This window comes from Gadus morhua, chromosome 8 (genome assembly GCF_902167405.1).
Source record: "Gadus morhua chromosome 8, gadMor3.0, whole genome shotgun sequence".
In the NCBI taxonomy this organism is placed as follows: Eukaryota; Metazoa; Chordata; class Actinopteri; order Gadiformes; family Gadidae; genus Gadus; species Gadus morhua.
Genome location: NC_044055.1, coordinates 906,586 through 927,224, shown reverse-complemented (window position 1 = coordinate 927,224; position 20,639 = coordinate 906,586). Strand labels below are relative to the sequence as shown.

At 45.7% G+C, this 20,639-nt stretch overlaps 1 protein-coding gene across 2 annotated transcripts; it reads left to right on the top strand.

The window, feature by feature from the left end:
- The first annotated feature begins 3,713 nt into the window (after positions 1-3,713).
- Positions 3,714-20,482, top strand: exoc3 (exocyst complex component 3). 2 transcript variants are annotated; one of them, XM_030362949.1, is made up of 16 exons: positions 3,714-3,854; positions 4,861-5,046; positions 5,845-6,064; positions 6,702-6,874; positions 7,786-7,998; positions 8,429-8,607; positions 9,371-9,487; positions 12,483-12,600; positions 13,032-13,157; positions 13,567-13,667; positions 14,002-14,112; positions 14,320-14,461; positions 16,098-16,220; positions 18,017-18,178; positions 18,773-18,894; positions 19,415-20,482. In XM_030362949.1, the coding sequence occupies exons 2-16, from the start codon at positions 4,903-4,905 to the stop codon at positions 19,608-19,610; spliced, it is 2,247 nt and encodes a 748-aa protein (XP_030218809.1). In that variant the 5' UTR covers positions 3,714-3,854; positions 4,861-4,902; the 3' UTR covers positions 19,611-20,482. The 2 variants fall into 2 exon arrangements, with proteins under 2 accessions (XP_030218809.1, XP_030218811.1); XM_030362951.1 differs by having other exon boundaries at positions 4,753-5,046.
- The last annotated feature ends 157 nt before the right edge of the window (positions 20,483-20,639 follow it).

Genomic DNA, 20,639 nt, shown 5'->3' with positions numbered 1-20,639 from the left:
CCCCCCATACATGGAATGTGGACCGATATGAAGGAAGTATTTTGGTATGTTTCTGGGAGTACTCCATCCTTTTGTATTTGCTTGTCAGGGTCTTGCAATTGCCTCAAAAGTTTAACATCACTCACACTGTAACCTCAAAAACATGCTGCTCGCAATTATTTTTGTATTTGAAATGTATTTAGTGACCACTCAGTGTTTGGCTTTTAGAATTGTGTAGATGTGTATCTAGTTCAGATGATTGGAGGGAAAGAAGATGTTAAATAATGAAACGTTACCTTATCCAACGGACATCCACATCCAGAAAATATCCCATTTTGTTCCCCCGTTTGCCCTGCACCAATCAATTTGGATCAACGAATCACATGCAAACATGAATAATCCAAATGGAGGGTTGATAGTTGACGATGCATGGACAGAAATAACCTGAAGCGAAGCTGCGTTACAGCGTATTGCTCTTTTGTTATCAGCTGTGCCACGCACTCTGTGCCTGATGCAAATAGGACAAATGAGAGGAAGAAATGTTTTACCAACAGGACACGCACATGAGTATGTGTGGCAGCTCTGGCAGTCAGGTTATTTTTATTTTATTAACATAATTGTCCAACACCTTATTCTACCATTCATCCAAGAACTAGTCAATAAAACATAGCACTAGTGATTGACAGGAGACAACATATTGGTCAAAAAGTAGATACTGAATAATATACTGGAGAAATTAATCCTTGATCTCTCCGGCCCTTGTTTTGTACAATGTACAATATGTATATACAGTATCTCTATTCCTATCTATGGTTGGGACAGCGTTGTGTGTGTACAGTTTGATGACAATTCCTCTTTCCCTCTCAGCTTGATTTCCATCTTCCCAAGCAGCTGATGGGAGGGATGCAAATTCTACCGCAGAAACAGTGGCTTGAGGGTTAGATCTCCGGGAGTTATATTTTACTTTTGTAAACATTTCAAGTGAGTTTTCAATTTGCCAGATGCAGACATATTCCTGAAGAATACTGAGAGTTCTAAAGAAGAAGGAAATATTTTGTGAAAATTATAGTAACGAAAGGCAATGAATTCAGAATAGTAATATATTTTTGTGTACATACAGAAATGTTGTTTATTTGTTTACTTTTAGACAATTGGACGTTATAGAATTCAGATGACACAAAATTCCTTAATTCTTTAGCAAATGGCAAGTTTTCATACATTTATTCATTTATTTTTATTTCTTTGTATTGTTCAATGTTATATTAGGTATAAAATTATATATGGATGAAAAAAGTTTGAGAGACACATATTTTTAAAAATGGACAAATCACTTAAACGAAGCAGGAGGAAAACCATCTCTGGTGAAACATAGTTTATTACTATTGCTGTGATTGGCTGAAGCCTGTGCCAGGGAGCGTAACTATTGCCATTCAAACCTTTTTGTGACATGGAGGTTTGGCGGTTATGGCGAGGCAGGGAGATGCATTGAAGAAAGGGTTACCATGATGAAATGACAGCCTCTTGTTGGTGTTTGTATTGCAGTGTAAGGATGTAAGGAAGTGGTGCCTCCACATCCCTGATTTGGAGCATATGTTTTTATTGGATATTTCTCTGCGTCATGCTTATCAGTAGAATGTAATCAATGACAATAAAGATTATTCTATTCTATTTCTATTCTATTCTAATCTTGTACTAAATGATGTCATTTCGTATAGTTATTATTTGCTTTGGTGCCCCCCTGTTATTGAAATAAAATGAATTGAGTGAAGTATCATTTTGTTAATAAAATCAGTTTTATAAAACAATTTCAGTTGCATCTTTGATACCATTTGCTATGTATATATATATTTTTTTAATATTGTTTTGAGTATTTCCCAAAAATATTCGTCTTTTTTTTTATTGCAGATTATTCAATTTGCAATACGCAATATCAGGCGCGTCGTTAGCAATTGAAAACATCCGGGGCTTTAGCCCGGGGGGGGAGCACCGTCCTGACTCCTGCGTGCTACAGTATCTTAATTAATTAAATAATTAATTAATTAATTAATGTATCGATTAATTAATTAAGGGCGCCCCCAACACATAGGTCGCCTATGCCGAGTGCCAGGGCAAAAATAAGACATTAGAATAGCCTATATAGCCTGCGTGCACCTACCCGATGTCAAGAAGCCATCGCTGCTCCGACGGACCTTTCTCCCCCAGCCAGGCAACGGCAAGTAAGTAGTGGTCTGCTTTTATGTTTCATTTTTAAGTTATTACTTATTTTCAGTGTAGGTTTAATGTTACAGATAGTCAGAATTTCAGAGTTCTAATGTTTTCCCGGAATATGCATTCCTAAACTGTTCACGTCAAGTTCTCTTTAAGATCGCATGAGATGATATGTGCTATCGCGCGACCTGTAACCAGGAAGTAAACACTCGCTTGCATGAAATGATATGCGCTATCGCGCGACGTGTAACCAGGATGTAGATTTAAATAATGAAAAAATAATATGTTACTTTCTGTTACTTGCTTATGCTGTATGCAAGTTGTTTAAGAAGCTTATCTCCATATAAATCTGAGCTGTACATGAATCTGTTAATGAAGTCTCATTTCGACTCCTTCCTCCACTTCACTATTCATGTTCTGTTGCTTGCAGTTAACTACAGCCGCCCTTCCTGGGTAACGCCACCACCAATCCCTGGTCATCCATTGAAGCCATCTCTCTCACTCTGCACAGTCACACTGTTGCCGCTTCATTCTCATTGTCTCATAATCTCATTATTATGGCTGCTGTGGATGCTTTAAAAAATAAAAAAAAAATTCTTAGGTAAAATCAAACCAGTGGGATGTTAGATTGAAAACCTCCAAAGCAATGTATTAAAAATCGAAAGACAGTCCTACGTGAAGTTTCTTTTTTGGGGATTTTCAAAATGAGGTACCAGAATGGATTGTCAACCCACTGTTTCTCAACCCTCTCCGATTATTACTATGAGTAGTAGTATTGCATGCATACAGTACTCACATCAGCGCCTATAGAGGCTGCAACCATTTGCTTCTCAAAAGATTGTAGTGTTTTAGAATGAACAACCAGAGGGACAAGACAAGACTAATTTTGATTGACAAGTTGGCTAGATTTATATATGTATTTATATTATTTTTTTATTTATAAGAATGAAAGAAATTGTGTAATGAAAGAATAAAACAATGATTGATGCATTTTTGTTTGAATAACATCTTGCTCCCGCGGCCAGTGCCAGCGCCGGCATTGCAAGGGGAGGGATATTACGTACATTTGCAGGAGGCGGGATAAGTGCGGCCGCTGTCACTCAGATTTGTTTTGGTTTGACGCACACAGCATGGAGGCAGAACAGACCGCAGAAGTCAACGCGATCGTCTTCAATGTTGCTGCAACGATGCAGCATATATTCAGAAGAGCAGCCAGTACTTACGTGTATGAAAGCAGCTATATATATATATATATATATATATATATATATATATATATATATATATATATATATATATATATATATATATATATACACACTTTCTTTTTTTTTTTTTACGGCAGAGATCCGGGGCTGATCCCAAAAGATCCGGGGCTATAGCCCCGAATGCCCAGGTCTAACGACGCGCCTGCGCAATATGTTGAAGGATATTGAATGATGGTCCTAGAATTCAAAACATCAGTTGCGCAAATACTTCTGCGTCCTGCGTAGAAAATGCGCAGCACTGATGTGCCTGAGCAGCTACCTAGCGATCAGCTGATGCTGGGCGAGGTGCTAGCTTCACTCACCAGGAACTGTCCCTGACTGTTGAACATAAACATCGATTCTTTTAGCAGTGATTGAAGAGACATGTCTTCGCATTCGCTACTGTTTTGACTTGAATCGGTAAGAACGTTTAAAATGGTTTGAATAGTCAGCCCGATAAATCGCATCAATGACCGTTCAATGTCAATTCGTCTGGGCTTAGCTTGCGCTATATCTTAGATGGGTTGTTTTGAGCATCGCTGGCTAACTTAGACAATTTGGTCGAGAAGACATGCATGTTTTATTACAATCAGCATTCCTAAGTTGTAGGATACCAAAAACGAGAAAGATAAATTGGCCTTTTAGTGAGTTCATCCTTTGTTCATTAACGTCAGGCATCCAGCTGCATAAAGCTTCAACCTTCATCGTTACAGCCGCAAACTCAAATGATTTTACAATGCAAGTTCAGCAATTTATTCAATTTATTCTATAGAAATGTTTAAAAAAATTGTACACACAGACACTGAACAAATGTGCACAATGGTCATTCATTTTTGTAAGGAAGTACATTTAGTGAGTGGCTTCGTTTTCATGTCATTGCTATTACTGTAATGTGACACCAGGTAGCCTGACCCCTGCTGAGATATATATAAAAATATAAATCGGTAATCAAATCGAGTTTACTTGTACCGTCATTGACCACAGTGCTGTACAGTACAAATATGCCAGACACAGCAGTCACCGATTGAAATAAATAAATCATATCAGATACCATTGATAATGATACATAGAAATACACACACACACACACACACACACACACACACACACACACACACACACACACACACACACACACACACACCCCTCTTTGACTATAGTGCAGTGTGGATGACTGAAATGAAAAGGACTATGCATTTGTGTTGTTTGAGGGGGCGGTCCTTCATCAGAAGATGGAGGTCAAAGTTATATGTATCAGTAGACATCTCTTATAATTATGTCTATATATAAACAGTATAATATTACAGCACATTTACAGTTGCAGCTTTCCAAAAGTGACCTGCTCCACTCCCGGGTATCGGATCTATAGCCATCATAGCAACAGCGTTGCCTCCATGAGACCCTGAACCGGGTTCCTCTCCCCCAGGCGGGGTTGATCATCTGACCGGGCTGCCGGTCCCTCGGCGCCATGGAGGAGACGAACCGCGAGGCGGAGGCCACGGCGGTGCAGCGCGTGGCCGGGATGCTGCAGCGGTCGGACCAGCTGGACAAGGTGGAGCAGTACCGACGCAGAGAGGCCCGCAAGAAGGCCTCCGTGGAGGCCCGGCTGAAGGTGAGAGCGCCGCCGACCGCCGCGGCTCTCTGTCAGGGCGGCTGGGTCAGGGAGGAACAGGGCCACGGTTATTATGGTCAATGTTGGAACATAATAATCTCCAAAAGAAGCCTTAAAAATATACACAACATTTTCAAATCGAAAATAAGCTAGGAGTATGTATCCAGCAATTTCTAAAAAACATTTAATGACTATAATAACTATACTTAAAAATAACTAAAAAATAATCGTTTCAACTCGATTATATCAGTTTGGAGTTTGTTTGACCCAATAATCTAAATCGCGATCGAAATTCGGCATCCACTTTCTGAAACTGCAGATGTTTTCATATCCTCATATTCATTGCTTATTCTTTTAAGCTTTATCTTTTGGAGTTTTATGGAAGTGAGTCCCTGTGCATATGAAGTTAAAATACTATACAACAGCACAGTTTATACTCGGCACATTTCATCATGAGTGTAAAGAACAACGGTAATGCAGTATTGTAGTGCCACCTAAACCATGACCGACACTAGGAAGTGGGTTGAATAAAGCAGTCAGTGAAGCATGTGAGAAGATTCTCAAGTCTATTTGTATTTTGCCTAACACAACCTTTCCCCGTTCTCAAAGGATGGACCTGTCCTTCCAGGAGTACATTCATCACATGTTGGGGTCTTTTATCTCTGAATGTGCAATCCCAGGATTATTTTCTCCTTATTTTAGGGGTCTTCGATCGCCTTGAGGTACTGTTCTCCCTACCTTCTCCTTGCCTGATCGTGTTCCTTGTGTCGTCCACCCCCCCCCCCCCCCCCCCTCCAGGCGGCCATCCAGTCCCAGCTGGACGGGGTGCGCACCGGGCTCACCCAGCTTCACAACGCCCTGGTGGACGTCAAAGACATCCAGGGCTCGCTGGCCGACGTCAGCAAGGACTGGAGGCAGAGCATCAACACCATCGAGAGCCTGAAGGACGTGAAGGACGCCGTGGTGCAGCACAGCCAGCTGGCGTCTGCCGTGGAGAACCTCAAGAACATCTTCTCTGGTAAGACCAAAACCCGGAGTACCGAACTCGGATGGGATCGGGGGGAGTCAGTTTGAAATGCTGCCAGTGTTTTAAGAATCAATGAACAAGGACACTTTATTATCCCACATGGGAAATTCAGGCGTTTCAGCTGTAAAATTACTCTACAAGCTCATCTTTTATTTGCCCTGGCTTATGTGTCTGGCCCACCTCCAATTCAGACACAGATTTCCAGCATACAGGGTCTGCTTGAAAACATGATCCAAGACACATTTACTGATGCTGTGGTTGGGAAGGTATCTGAAGAAATGATTTATTTAGCAAATCACCAAGAATGAGGTGTTATCTAGTAGGATTGATGGAATACCGATACATAAGTACTGTTCTGTATTGTTAACTGTATGACTATCTAGATATATATACATACATATCCCTATGAACAGTGAGAGTGTGCAAATAACGAGCCAATATGCATGATGTAGACGTCCCGAGTGAACGTTCAAGTTGCAACTAACATTTTAAGATGTTCCCAATCTTCAGCTTTACACTGATGCACCCTTGATGTTCTGATGAGGCTACGGACCTGCAGCTCATTGTACTATTGTTAAAGCGTCTCTCCTCTGTTATCTCCCCGCTGTGTGCCCGTGTCTCTGAGCAGTACCTGAGATAGTGGAGGAGACCAAGCATCTGATCGAGCAGGCAGAGCTACTGAAGGCCCACCGCAAGCTGATGGACCTGGAGTTCTCCCGCGACGACCTGATGTACGAGCAGTACCGCATGGACAGCAAGAACACCAGCGACATGAGCCTCATCCGCATCTACTTCGAAGACGTGAGCCAAGCGCATCACACACTGCTGGAACTCCGCTCTTCCTGTGTTCAGGGTCTTATTCATGAACAGTCCATGTTTTGTTTTGCTGTTTTACATTCTTTTCCAGCAGAGTCATATAGTTTACTGATAACGGGACGAAATAAGACCAAGAGCTCAAACCGCTCCCTGCTCAATAGGAAATTAACATTATGTTATTTTATATATATATATGGATATATATATGGATTGGACACACGTGTGTGTGTGTGTGTGTGTGTGTGTGTGTGTGTGTGTGTGTGTGTGTGAGTGTGTATGTGTTACGACAAATAAATAAAATAAATAATAACAAATGGCCAATGGAGAGCGAGGAAAAGAGCGACGCTTTTAATGAGGAGAACAGACCCACAGTCTGACCGCGTCCAACCCAATTACAATCAGGGCATTTAGCAGACGCTTTTATCCAAAGCGACTTACATCGGTTAATACACATGTTGTCACTCCGACGGCAGAGTCAACCATGCAGGGCGACAGCCAGCTGGTCAGGAGCAGTTAGGGTTAAGAGTCTCGCTCAGGGACACCTCAACACTCAGCTAGGAGGAGCCGGGGACCGAACTAGCAATCTTTCGGTTACGAGACAACTGCTCTACCTCCTGAGCTGAGCCGCCCCCCTGAGGCCGTTGTCCCGCCCCCCTGAGGCCGTTGTCCCGCCCCCCCCCTGAGGCCGTTGTCCCGCCCCCCTGAGGCCGTTGTCCCGCCCCCCCCTGAGGCCGTTGTCCCACCCCCCCCTGAGGCCGTTGTCCCGCCCCCCCCCTGAGGCCGTTGTCCCGCCCCCCCCCTGAGGCCGTTGTCCCGCCCCCCCCTGAGGCCGTTGTCCCGCCCCCCCCCTGAGGCCGTTGTCCCGCCCCCCCCTGAGGCCGTTGTCCCGCCCCCAGGTGCAGTCCCTCTCTGACGAGCTGGCCAAGCAGCTGTGGATGGTCCTGCAGCGCTCCATGGGCACGGTGCGCCGGGACCCCACCATGCTGGTGTCGGTGGTCCGCATCATCGAGCGCGAGGAGAAGATCGACCGGCGCATGACGGACCGCAACAAGCAGACGGGCTTCATCCCCCCCGGACGGCCCAAGCAGTGGAAGGAGAACATGTTCAAGGTACGCCCCCGGCGGCACCCCCACCCGACGGGGCGCACGAGATCGGGATCTGATTACAGATCAGTTTAGAAACAAGGCAACACTTGCTTTGTTTCTTTGGACCTCTTTTATGTCTTCCTCACACGGTGTGTGCCTAACAGTCGACCGTGAGAACGTGGGTGTGTGGCATTTTGTTTTCGTATGTTAGAGCGCTGTTATGTTTGGATTTTGATGATGTGAATAATCTTTACATGCATGGTTCCTAGTCTTACCTGTCTGCCCAACACAGCGCTGTACAACAGCAGCAGGGTTTAGTACGCCTCAGAAGAACGGCTATTCCTAAGGACCACAGTGGTCCACAGTGGACCAAGCCTTTGGGCCTCACTGTGTTCCTCTCCTTCTGGACACGTCTTGTGGGTGGTAGTGTGATGACGTGTGCTCCGTGGTCCAGGTGTTGGAGAGCACGGTGAGCACGCGCATCGAGGGCACCCAGTCGGAGACGCGCGAGTCGGACAAGATGTGGCTGGTCCGTCTGCTGGAGCTGACCCGCAAGTACGTCCTGGACGACCTCATCGTGGTGCAGAACCTCATGACCCAGTGCTTCCCGCCGCACTACAACACCTTCCACAGGTAGGACCAATGGGAGGGGCCGATGGCAGAGGGTGGCCAATCAGCAGAGCTTCTTCTTCTGTGCTGCTTTCTAAGTGGACCGCTGTCCGACCAATACGATTAGACGTTAATGAAGTTCCTTCATAAAGAGACAACATGGCTGCGGCCGTGTTTTATTGGAATCAACTATTCAAACAAATGAACTAAATCAATTCATTATTCTATAATATATAAGTGTACAAGTATAACACAATTCAATACATTTGAAGATAATTTGTTGTTCTCTATTGTATATCAAAGCAGCTTTTCAAAGCAATACTGATTGAGGGTCAATCACTGTGTGTGTTTGTGTGCGTCTGTGTGTGTCTGTCTGTGTGTGTCTGTGCATGTGTCTGCGTGCGTCTGTGTGTGTGCGTGCGTGCGTGTGCGTGTGTCTGTGTGTGTGCTTGTGTGTGTCTGTGTGCGTGTCTGTGTGCGTGTGTGTGTGCGTCTGTGTGTGTGCTTGTGTGTGTGTCTGTGGTGTGTGCGTGCGTCTGTGTGTGTGCTTGTGTGTGTCTGTGGTGTGTGTCTGTGTGCGTGAGTCTGTGTGTGTGTGCGTCCGTGTGCGTGCGTGTGTGTGTGTGCGTGTGTGCGTGCGTGTGCGTGCGTCTGTGTGTGTGCTTGTGTGTGTCTGTGGTGTGTGTGTGTGTGTGTACGTCTGTGTGTGTGTGTGTGTGTGTGTGTGTGCGTGCGTCTGCGTGCGTCTGTGTGTGCGTGCGTGTTTGTGTTTGTGCGTGTGTTCCAGGTTCTTCTGCCTCTACCACCGGGGGGTGTCTGCTCGTGTCCAGGAGCTGGCGTCTGAGGACCTGGAGGCCAATGAGATCGTCTCACTGCTGACCTGGGTGCTCAACACCTATAAGAGGTACAGGCTGCCGGCTCACCACACACCATGTGACCTGGGTGCTCAACACCTATAAGAGGTGCAGGCTGCCGGCTCACCACACACCATGTGACCTGGGTGCTGAACACCTATAAGAGGTACAGGCTGCCGGCTCACCACACACCATGTGACCTGGGTGCTGAACACCTATAAGAGGTACAGGCGGCCTGCCCACCACACACCATGTGACCTGGGTGCTCAACACCTATAAGAGGTGCAGGCTGCCGGCCCACCACACACCATGTGACCTGGGTGCTGAACACCTATAAGAGGTACAGGCGGCCTGCCCACCACACACCATGTGGAGAACCATATTTTTCTTATTTTTGAACGTCGTTTTCATTCTATCTATTCTCATCACATTTGTAGAACAGAGAAATCCCTATAAATCAAGGTCTCTACGTTTTGCCTACGCAATACCACTCAGAGATATTCCTTGAAAGATTGACTTACAATATTTTCATTCAACCATGAATACAAACCAAAATGTGCAAGAATCACGCACGTCTTTGATGTTCTGTTATGAATAATGTACCTATTGTAAGTCGCTTTTGATAAAAGCGTCTGCTGCCTGCCCTGAATGTAAATGTCCAATACCAGGCTGTCGACATGCAAGCATGTCTCAAACCATTCCCACAACTCAGAAACATCTTATTAATCACGAGGGATCCTCGTTATTTGCTTGATTATCTGCCTTTGTTACTTTTTAGCCGAAACCTTCATCCCTCATTGCCCTGAGGTATTTGTATGTTTTACGTCATCGTTGGAATTTGTAGTGCATCCCTGAAGATCACCAAAATACTAAACAATTCTCTTTTCTCACACAATTACACGTTTGAGAGTTGCAGTAGTAGTTGTGGTAGTTTGGTTCAAGCATAACTACCCTGTTCAACGCCAACAAGTTAATTTATTTTTGATAAAAAATAATGTAGGTTTTTAGTTATTATTTATAAGAAAAATGATCAGTTGGGAACAATGGCATCAACAAATTCAGTGTGCTACCTCAGGGTCACTTAGTAGTAGTAGTACTTATTTTTACTGCGCACTATTATAAAAGTTGCAAGACATATTTGTGTTTCAAGATGAACAAGGGATATGTAATGTCTTTGGTAAGTTTTTAAATATCTTCATTGGACAATGCATATAGATTAGCGGATTTATTTCACAAACTAATTAAAGAATTAAAAAGGAGGCACAAAGTGCAAGTCTATTCTGCCTCGCACTCGGTCTAGAATCAAACAATGAACCATCATGGGTTGTGTTCAGTGGGAAGAAGAAACCAATCGTTAATCTTTACAGCACTGTCTCGTTAGTGGAGGTTAAACCGTCTCTCCTTATATGGGCATGCCTCATAAAGCAATTACCTCAATATTTTAAATGGCTCCTTGCTTTCTCAGAGACACACACACACACACACACACACACACACACACACACACACACACGCACCGACCTCTCACACACACTCTCTGCATGGAGGGGGTCCAGGGTAACATGCCAGCTAAGCTGTGTGTGGCTAATCCAACGCCGGGGCATCGCGGTGGGAGCTCCCATCGCGTGCTGGGTGGCGGGGTTGTGTTCACGCATCGCGTGCTGCTATCGGTAGCATTGAGAGGATTAGAGTGTATGCATTTCCTCACGGGGCTTTAAAACACTGAGTCGTACACGAGACACACACTCACACATACATTGAGTACCCGCTCATATCCGATTCTGATGTGGCTACCAGGGGAGCCGCTTATGCTTTCAGACATGGAGCTGATGGGTGAATGACAGTAGGGGTCTCTTTAGGTTGAAGGGATTGCCCTCAACGTGACACTGGTTAGACTTCTCTGGTGCATAATTGCAAAAAAGAGATTCCCTTTTCACTTGTATTCTTAGTCGTCGTGAGAGCTAGGTATTGGTCGATTCAAATCTATTATTGAAAAGTATTTAAATGAAGTCTCACCCCTCCCCTCAGGCCTCAATCCAAAGCCACTCCTCTAAAACACACAACTAGCCCGCTAGCTTTAGCAATAGGAGGGCCTAGCCTGGTGGAGGACTCCGATCCTACGCTATGAGTGAAGGGCATAGTGTGGGCGGGTAGGGTGCGTTCTGCTAGTCAGGTCGGGAGACAGACTGGGAGGTAATATAAAGCATGTCCAATCATTTTATTCTGCCCGAATGAAATGATTGGACATGCTTATTAAAAAACAAAAACAAACGTTTCTAAAATACTTATGCTACCCTAGATTATTGATTATTTTTTAACGTGAATGCAGATAGAAGCTACTTTAAAAAGCTGCGTTTTTAAGAGATAAATCGTATTGTTATCCCAGTAATCATTTTGATGTGCACATAAACACCTGCATTTTTTTTTTACTTTCATCTGATTACTTCTTTGTATCATTTACTGTTTTCCTGTGTGACTTTTAAAGCCCTGTGTTTATTTTGTATTATCCACTTTATTTCATTAATAGGCCACCTGGTATATCTCTGCATAAGGAATCCACGATCCCTTCAGGGTTGTCTCCGCTCTAACCATAAGGACCTGTCTGCCTGTCTGCCTGCCTGTCTGCCTGTCTGTCTGCCTGTCTGTCTGTCTGTCTGCCTGTCTGTCTGTCTGCCTGTCTGTCTGTCTGTCTGTCTGTCTGCCTGTCTGCCTGTCTGTCTGTCTGCCTGTCTGCCTGTCTGTCTGTCTGCCTGTCTGCCTGTCTGCCTGTCTGCCTGTCTGCCTGTCTGTCTGTCTGTCTGTCTGTCTGCCTGTCTGCCTGCCTGTCTGCCTGTCTGTCTGCCTGTCTGCCTGTCTGCCTGTCTGCCTGTCTGCCTGTCTGCCTGTCTGCCTGTCTGCCTGTCTGCCTGTCTGTCTGTCTGTCTGTCTGCCTGTCTGCCTGTCTGCCTGTCTGTCTGCCTGTCTGCCTGTCTGCCTGTCTGCCTGTCTGTCTGTCTGTCTGCCTGTCTGCCTGTCTGCCTGTCTGTCTGTCTGTGCGTGCTCCAGCGAGGAGATGATGGGCCACCCCGACCTGCGCTCCGAGTGTGACGTGAACCACCTGGAGCCGCTGCTGCCTCAGGACGTGGTCGACGAGCTGCTCAGCAAATACGTGCAGACCTTCACCGTGAGCAGCGGCCAATGGGGAGGCCCGGGACGGCCCGGCCCCCGGGGAATCTGAGCTCTCATAGGCTGGGACTAGCGTCAATCAGAGTTACTGGCATTAGGCACAATGCAGTATTATAAATATATAATGTTGTATTATACTGTGCTTAACCGTAGACTGCAATGCTATACTCTTATTATGGAAATGCATGCACATAGAAATTAAGAAAGCCTCAAGTCTTGCACCATTTCATTATATTTCCTTCACCATCACTAGAAGCACAAGATACTTTATTTCCGTATGATTCAAACACAAAGAATTCATGGCCTTCACTTTTAAGGAGTTACTGTACCCTAGTGTGCTGCCATCTACAGGTCAAATAATGCTCTGACAGAATGGGGGGTTTTAGACTCCAGTTGATGTGTGACCGTACCCCCTCCTTCTCCCTACAGTCTAATATAACTGGCTGGCTGCGCAAGGCTCTGGAAACGGACAAGAAGGACTGGCAGAAGGACACGGAACCAGAGGCAGACCAAGACGGATACTACCAGACCACGCTGCCGGCCATCGTCTTCCAGGTGAGTCTCACAGAGACGGCCCGTCATCTCCTCTCCCTGCTGCCATGTTTTAGCAGAACTTCTTTGTTTCTGTCTGTCTGTCTGTCTGTCTGTCTGTCTGTCTGTCTGTCTGTCTGTCTGTCTGTCTGTCTGTCTGTCTGTCTGTCTGTCTGTCTGTCTGTATGTCTCTGTCTCTCACTCACTCACTCTCACTCTCACACTCACTCACACACTCACCCGCTCTCCAGATGTTTGAGCAGAACCTCAAGGTTTAACTCTCTCCCTCTCTCCAGATGTTTTAGCTGAACCTCCAGGTTTAACTCTCTCACCCACTCTCCAGATGTTTTAGCTGAACCTCCAGGTTTAACTCTCTCCCTCTCTCCAGATGTTTTAGCTGAACCTCCAGGTTTAACTCTCTCTCCCTCTCCAGATGTTTGAGCAGAACCTGCAGGTGGCAGCCCAGATCAACGAAGGCTTCAAAGAGCAGGTTCTGAAGCTGTGCCTCAAACAGATGAACACCTTCCTCATCAGGTGTGTTCTCTGCCCCTCACCTGCTCCAAGCTGTGCTTCCCTGAGAGTGCAAAGTTGACGTTTAAATGTTGACGCTTTTGAAAATTAACAGCATATATTTGATTCACTTGCGTTTGGAGTTCTAAAGACATAACAAACGGTTGGAATTATGTAGTGCATTCTACCAGAGTTATTTCCGCCGTCAGCATTATAAGACAAAAAAACTGCAACAAATACAAAACATTTGAGCGAAGGATAGATGATCCTCCTGGTCCAGAAGACCAAAGGGCCAAACTTCCACGGAGGAAGACAACATAACCTAACTCTTAAAGGAGGGAATGCATTTGTGCTGCAGGTATAAAGAGGAGGCCATTGCCTACAAGGAGGATCACCTGCGAGACCGACAGCTGCCTCAGTGCTACATCCAGTACATGATCGCCATCATCAACAACTGCCAGACGTTCAAGTAGGTCACACAGCAACGGTTCCAACACGGACAAAGAATACGTCGGTTGAATGTCCGACACAATCACATTAACTGATAACCAAGTCTAACATCTGCTCTTTTAGCATGGGTTGGAGGGCACTGATGTGTAAATGAAAGGGATTACCTGTTGATGCGTGTGTTGTAGTGACCCCAGATTGACCATTGCCGTCTCTACGCTTCCCCTAGAGAGTCCATCAACAGTCTGAAGAGGAAGTACTCCCAGTCCTCTGAGCCCACCGCTAGCGACGCTAACATAGAGAAGACCCTGAACGAGGTGGCCAAAGAAGGTTGCCAGTTCCTATTGGACGAGGTGTTCCTAGATCTGGAGGTAAGCAGTGTTGTGATTGGCTGAAAAGCAAGATGGGCTGGTCCAACAGATACTATAGTTAAAAAAGATGTTTAGTCCATTTGAGGAAAGATAAATGTGGTTTATGTAATAGGATCATCATTCATTGACTAATTCATTGGGATAGAAAATTCTGACAACCTTGAGAAATATTACCTTTATTCTAATGAGACCTTAACATCCTCCACCGAATTCCTACTATGCACAATGTTTTGACTTGGTTAACGATATACCCCTGGACCTCCCGTGTGATGGGGCTAAACCTTTATTCATGTGGGTATCGGGCAGAGGTGGAAAGAGTACTAAAATATTTTACTCAAGTACAAGTACTGTTACTCTGTTGAAATTGTACTCAAGTACGAGTAAATTGACCGGTCAAAAAATCTACTCAAGTAAAAGTAAAAAGTAAATAATTTAAAATGTACTTTAAGTCAAAGTAAAAAGTTACTTTTTTACAATCAGTGTTTTCTGCCTCTACTGTGATGTGCAAAAGCCCACCTGGGAAATCGAAAGCCCACCTGGCAAATTCCCATTGTGACACAGCACACAGTGCTCAGTCACTGCACATAACAAAATTGCATTTATGCCTCACCCATGCAAGGGAGCAGCCCCAAATGGCAAAATGACTACTCACGGTAAAATCATTTCCAAAACACATTTCTTTTTATTTAAAAAAGTGCTACATAAACTACATAGTGCTACATTCAGCCAAAAGTGCTTGTGCACTGACTGTGGTTTCATTTCAGTTTCAACTCGCCAATAAACATTCCACAGAAACATCTTAACAGAACATCTTCATAGAAAAACCTAAAGAGACTCATCAAAAGTGCAGACATTTAAAAAAAAGAACAGGTTTCCAAACATTCCATAAATAAACAATGGAAATAGAAAACAAACAAATACTCTTGTTGGCTGTTGTGGCTGTCTGTGTGTGAGAGAGAGAGCGCGAGAGAGCTCTGTGTGTGTGTGTGTGTGTGTGTGTGTGTGTGTGTGTGTGTGAGTCTGCCTCCATGTCAGCCATCATCGTTTGAGTGAGAGACAGATCGTACGCGCCAACACTCTTTATAAAAGAACTAGGTTCTAGGCTAGAATTCTAGAGCTGCCGGCGCGCAGGGGCACAACGTTCAGTTTTTTACATCCTATATTCATTACCAGAACACGTTTTTTTTTTTACTCAGTAACGCTTGTGCTGTAAAATGTACCGAAGTACATTACTCCAAAGAAAATGTACTTAAGTAAAAGTAAAATTACACATTTTAAATAGTAGTTAAAAAAGTACAAGTACACAAAAAAGCTACTCAATTACAGTAACGCGAGTAATGTAATTCGTTACTTTCCATTCGTAGCGCCCAATCAACGGCTCCGGGCAATCGTAAACCACGCCTCAAATACGAGAAAATGAACGTGTGGTTCCCAGAGCTCTCCTCAATGTCGATTGAGATGAGGTCTGGCCTTAGCCAGGCAGGGTGGTTTTATATTCCACCTTAAAAAAAAAGACACCGACAGACGGGCAGAAGCCAGACATGGAGGGTTAGGGTTAGGGTTAGGCTTAGGGCTGGTGGTCCAGGTGGTACCCTGGGGCGGCGCCGGAGGTGAACCCTGCCTGTGTCCTGCCCAGCTCCACCTCAACGAGCTGCTGACCAGGAAGTGGCTGCTGGGCTCCCACGCCGTCGACACCATCTGCGTGACCGTGGAGGACTACTTCAACGACTTCAACAAGATCAAGAAACCCTTCAACCTGGTGAGGCGCTCCTCTTCAATTATTTCAATTCTACATCGAAACAAGCAACCAAAATGACCCACCGACGACTTCGCTGTATGGCTGCAACGCCTAAACCAAGTCAGATCAATGCAGGCTTAATAATATCATAATTAGAGCTGTCAGTTAAATGCGTTATTAACGGCGTTAACGCAAACCAAATTTAACGGCGTTAAATTTTTTATCGCGCGATTAACGCAATTATTTTATATAAAAAAAATAAAAAACTTTTTTTTTTTTTTGGCTCAAAACAAAGAAGCAGTAGCCTGACTGCTATGTTCAAATTACATTTGTTCAAAGCAGTCGTTTAATTGCACCATAGGCTCTTTTTTTGTATCGTCCTGTTTTGATCAGTGTATATGCCAATGTTGTTATCAATAAAAAATAATTCGCACAAGGCAAGCCGATGCACTTCACCATGTTGATAAGATAATTAAAATGAGAAGAATTATGGGACAAAAAATCAAGGGATATTTAGCATAGAAAAATAATTTGCGATTAATCGCGATTAATTAGAGTTAACTATGACATTAATGCGATTAATCACGATTAAATGTTTTAATCGCTTGACAGCTCTAATCATAATACATCTAGATTCATCATGTTTCAGTTGGTTAAATCCGTGTTCTGGCTGGTTTGGATATTAATTATTTGAAGAGCTGTGATGTGTTTTTACATTAGGCTTTGCAACGGCGACACCTAGAGGCCGAAGAGTGAATCTCAAGCTCATATCCCAGTGTCTCAAATTAACTTGGTAATTTCTTACTTCTAAAATGAGTAGTACAAGTAGTGTCCTAACACAAGCCAGCAATGTTGAATTTCACTGATACAGTTAAAAAATGATTATTTTCTAGAATCTGTATCAATGTGAAATTTTCATATATAATCAGACTAGAATACAATTTTGACCTCTTCAAGTTACCTTATTTAATTAGTATCAATATTAAAATATGAAAAAACGATATCAGTATATAGTGCCTTTTTTTTTGGCAACATAGTCGTTATTATTGTGATTGCCCAACAAACCATATAAATGAGATCAAAATGGCCGCGCCTCTTGGCCTGGCATACTGTTGGTGACGGCCTGCCGTGTGGTTGCCATAGCGTTGGTGACGCCCTGCCTGTGTGGTTGCCTTAGCGATAGGGTTGGTGACGGCCTGCCTGTGTGGTTGCCTTAGCGATAGGGTTGGTGACGGCCTGCCTGTGTGGTTGCCTTAGCGATAGGGTTGGTGACGGCCTGCCTGTGTGGTTGCCGTAGCGATAGCCTTGGTGACGGCCTGCTCGTGTGGTTGCCATAGCGATAGCGTTGGTGACGGCCTGCCATGTGGTTGTCATAGCGATAGCCTTGGTGACGGCCTGCCGTGTGGTTGCATGGCGATAGACTTGGTGACGGCCAGCCTTGTGTTGTCATAGCGATAGCCTTGGTGACGGCCTGCCTGTGTGGTTGCCATAGCGATAGCCTGGGTGACGGCCTGCCGTGTGGTTGCCATAGCGATAGCCTTGGTGACGGCCTGCCGTGTGGTTGCCATAGCGATAGCCTTGGTGACGGCCTGCCCGTGTGGTTGCCATAGCGATAGCCCTGGTGCCGTGCGTTGCCGTAGCGATAGCCCTGGTGTCGTGCGTTGCCATAGCGATAGCCCTGGTGCCGTGTGTTGCCGTAGCGATGGCCCTGGTGCCGTGTGTTGCCGTAGCGATGGCCCTGGTGCCGTGCGTTGCCGTAGCGATAGCCCTGGTGCCGTGCGTTGCCGTAGCGATAGCCCTGGTGCCGTGCGTTGCAGGAGATGAGCGGCGAGGCCCACCGCAGGGTAGTGGTGGAGTACATCAAGGCGGTGATGCAGAAGAGGATCACCTTCAGGAACGCCGAGGAGCGGCGGGAAGGGGCCGACCGCATGATGAAGGAGGCGGAGCAGTTCAAGTTCCTCTTCAGGAAGCTCACCGCGGTAAGCAGTGTGTGCGCGTGTGTGTGTGTGTGTGTGTGTGTGTGTGTGTGTGTGTGTGTGTGTGTGTGCGTGTGCGTGTGTGCGTGTGCGTATGCCTGGGGTGCGTGTGTGGTTCAGAGCCACAATGAAACAACATTTTCTTTTTTTACATTTCCTGGTCACAGCACTCGCACGAACTGTATTCCCCCAGTCCACTGAGTCACGGAGGTGACTCAATAAGCCGAACCCTTCATGTGTTGCAACGTAATGCAGATGTGTTGCAGCGTCATACCTCAGCATGTTGACGGTCAGGTCGTGTTCTCTGAGGGAGCCCTGACACTAAACCGTTGAGCCAGGCACTGCTCTGCTCGGCCAATCACGCCCCAGTAACAGCGGCCAGGATGAGACACTAGCGTCTGAGGGGTTCGGTCCGACGTGTTCTGGCCCGTCACCCCGTCTCCTAATCCCACCGGTGAACTAAACCACGATGTCTGTAGTATTCACCACACCCACCCTGTGGCTCCGACCTGAGAGCACAGGCACCAAGAGTAGCGTAGGAAAGAGGAACGATAGATGGCTCACTGACACCCCCCCACCCTGTCCGCTGCCCCCCAGGGAGAGGACACAGACCGGCTGTGTGACTCCATCGCTGCCATCGCGGAGGTCTTCAAGCTGACGGACCCCACGCTGCTCTACCTGGAGGTCTCTACGCTGGTGTCCAAGTACCCCGACATCAGGTACGCACGCGCACACACGCACACTCACACGCACACACGCACACAAACGGCCACACACAAAAGCACACACACAAGCACACAAATGGCCGCAAACACAAGCACAACAAATTCTCACCCGAAAAAAAAGTTTCCCAAAAGTTTGGGAAACATTGCATTAATTAACCATCATTAACATTAGTTCGTGCTGTAAAACAAATGGACTTACAGTTAATAGTAGGTAATGGTTTCATGTTAGCTATGGTATTCATGTAGACATTATTTAATTAACCCCAACCTTTATTGTAACGCTGAATAATAATGAACTAATGTTAACAGAGAATTGATTGACTGATTGTAACGTGTCACCAATGCTTCTCTCCTCCTCCTCCTCCTCCTCCTCCTCCTCCTCCTCCCTCTCCTCCTCCCTCTCCTCCTCCTCCTCTCCCTCCTCCTCCTCCTCCTCCTCTCCCTCCTCCTCCTCCTCCTCCTCTCTCTCCTCCTCCTCCTCCTCCTCCTCCTCCTCCCCCCCCCCCCCCCCCAGGGAGGAGCACATCGTGGCCCTGCTGGCGGTGCGGGGCGACGCCACCAGGGACATGCGTCAGACGATCATCGAGACCCTGAGCCAGAGCAAGCCGGCCTACATGGGCATCATGCAGCCCATCTTCAAAGACATCACCGTGCCCTCAATGACCATGACCTCCATGACCTCCATGGCTACGGCCAAGCTGCTCAAATGAGCCCCCCCCCGACACCGCTGTCATCAGGACCCCCCTCGTCAACGCTGTGAGTCCTGTGTGGGAACACCCCCAGCCTGGTCAACCACCCCCGGTCCAGGTCCCAGGGGGGGACTGAGGTCTTATCAGATGGGTGGGGGGGAAGATGGATCCAGTGGAATAGACTTTGCCAAATGCTAACGTAGATTCACATTTCCTTGTTTTCGTGTGTTTGTTTCTGCTTTTGTATGAATTTATCGATCACAACATTGTTAAAGAAGCCTCTTTACCAGAGGCCACAGAAGACCGGGAGCAGCCAAAGGACTATTGTGTACAGCGCTACAGGAGTCTTATCAGCTGCTGTAATAGATCATCCAGTGGCCGATGCCTCGCGGTAATGCCTTACCCCTGAGACACAACTGGCTCCAGGCACTAACATTCCCTTCCCAGGAAGGAATGCTTTCCCAGTGCTGTTAAAACACACGTGGAGAAACGATTTTATCTTTAAACAGAAGCTGTGCTACCAGACAGCATCCTAGGTGATGCCTACTGGAGCCTCTAGCCGGTAGTCTTGTTATGCTCTAGTGTCCACCCTCGACTGTTTGAACGGTGCTCCTCCTTCACCTTATATCGTTCCCCTTCACGTTTATACGACAATGTGACCAAGGTGGGAGTGCGTGTGTGACAGGTGGGAGTGAGGAAGGTTGAAAGAGACATGACATGCATTACATTTTTTCACAATTGCTTTTTATGTGGCTTTACTTTAATGGGCTGATGAATGGATTCTAATGTGGGTACACTACTTTAATTATACAGAGCTAGGACTAAATGATTTACAAGTCATTGAGTACTTTGATGATCTTGATGATTTAACATAAAGGTTTAAAAAAATCTAATGAGTTGTGGTTGCATTTTTCCATTAAAGATTTGCCGATGTTAAATTGTATTACAGCAAAAAGGGCAAATGATCAAGAATGAAGAAAACACTGATTGATATACAGTGTATGATAAATGTAAGATAGGTAGATGGATTTGTATAGCAGTGACGACTCG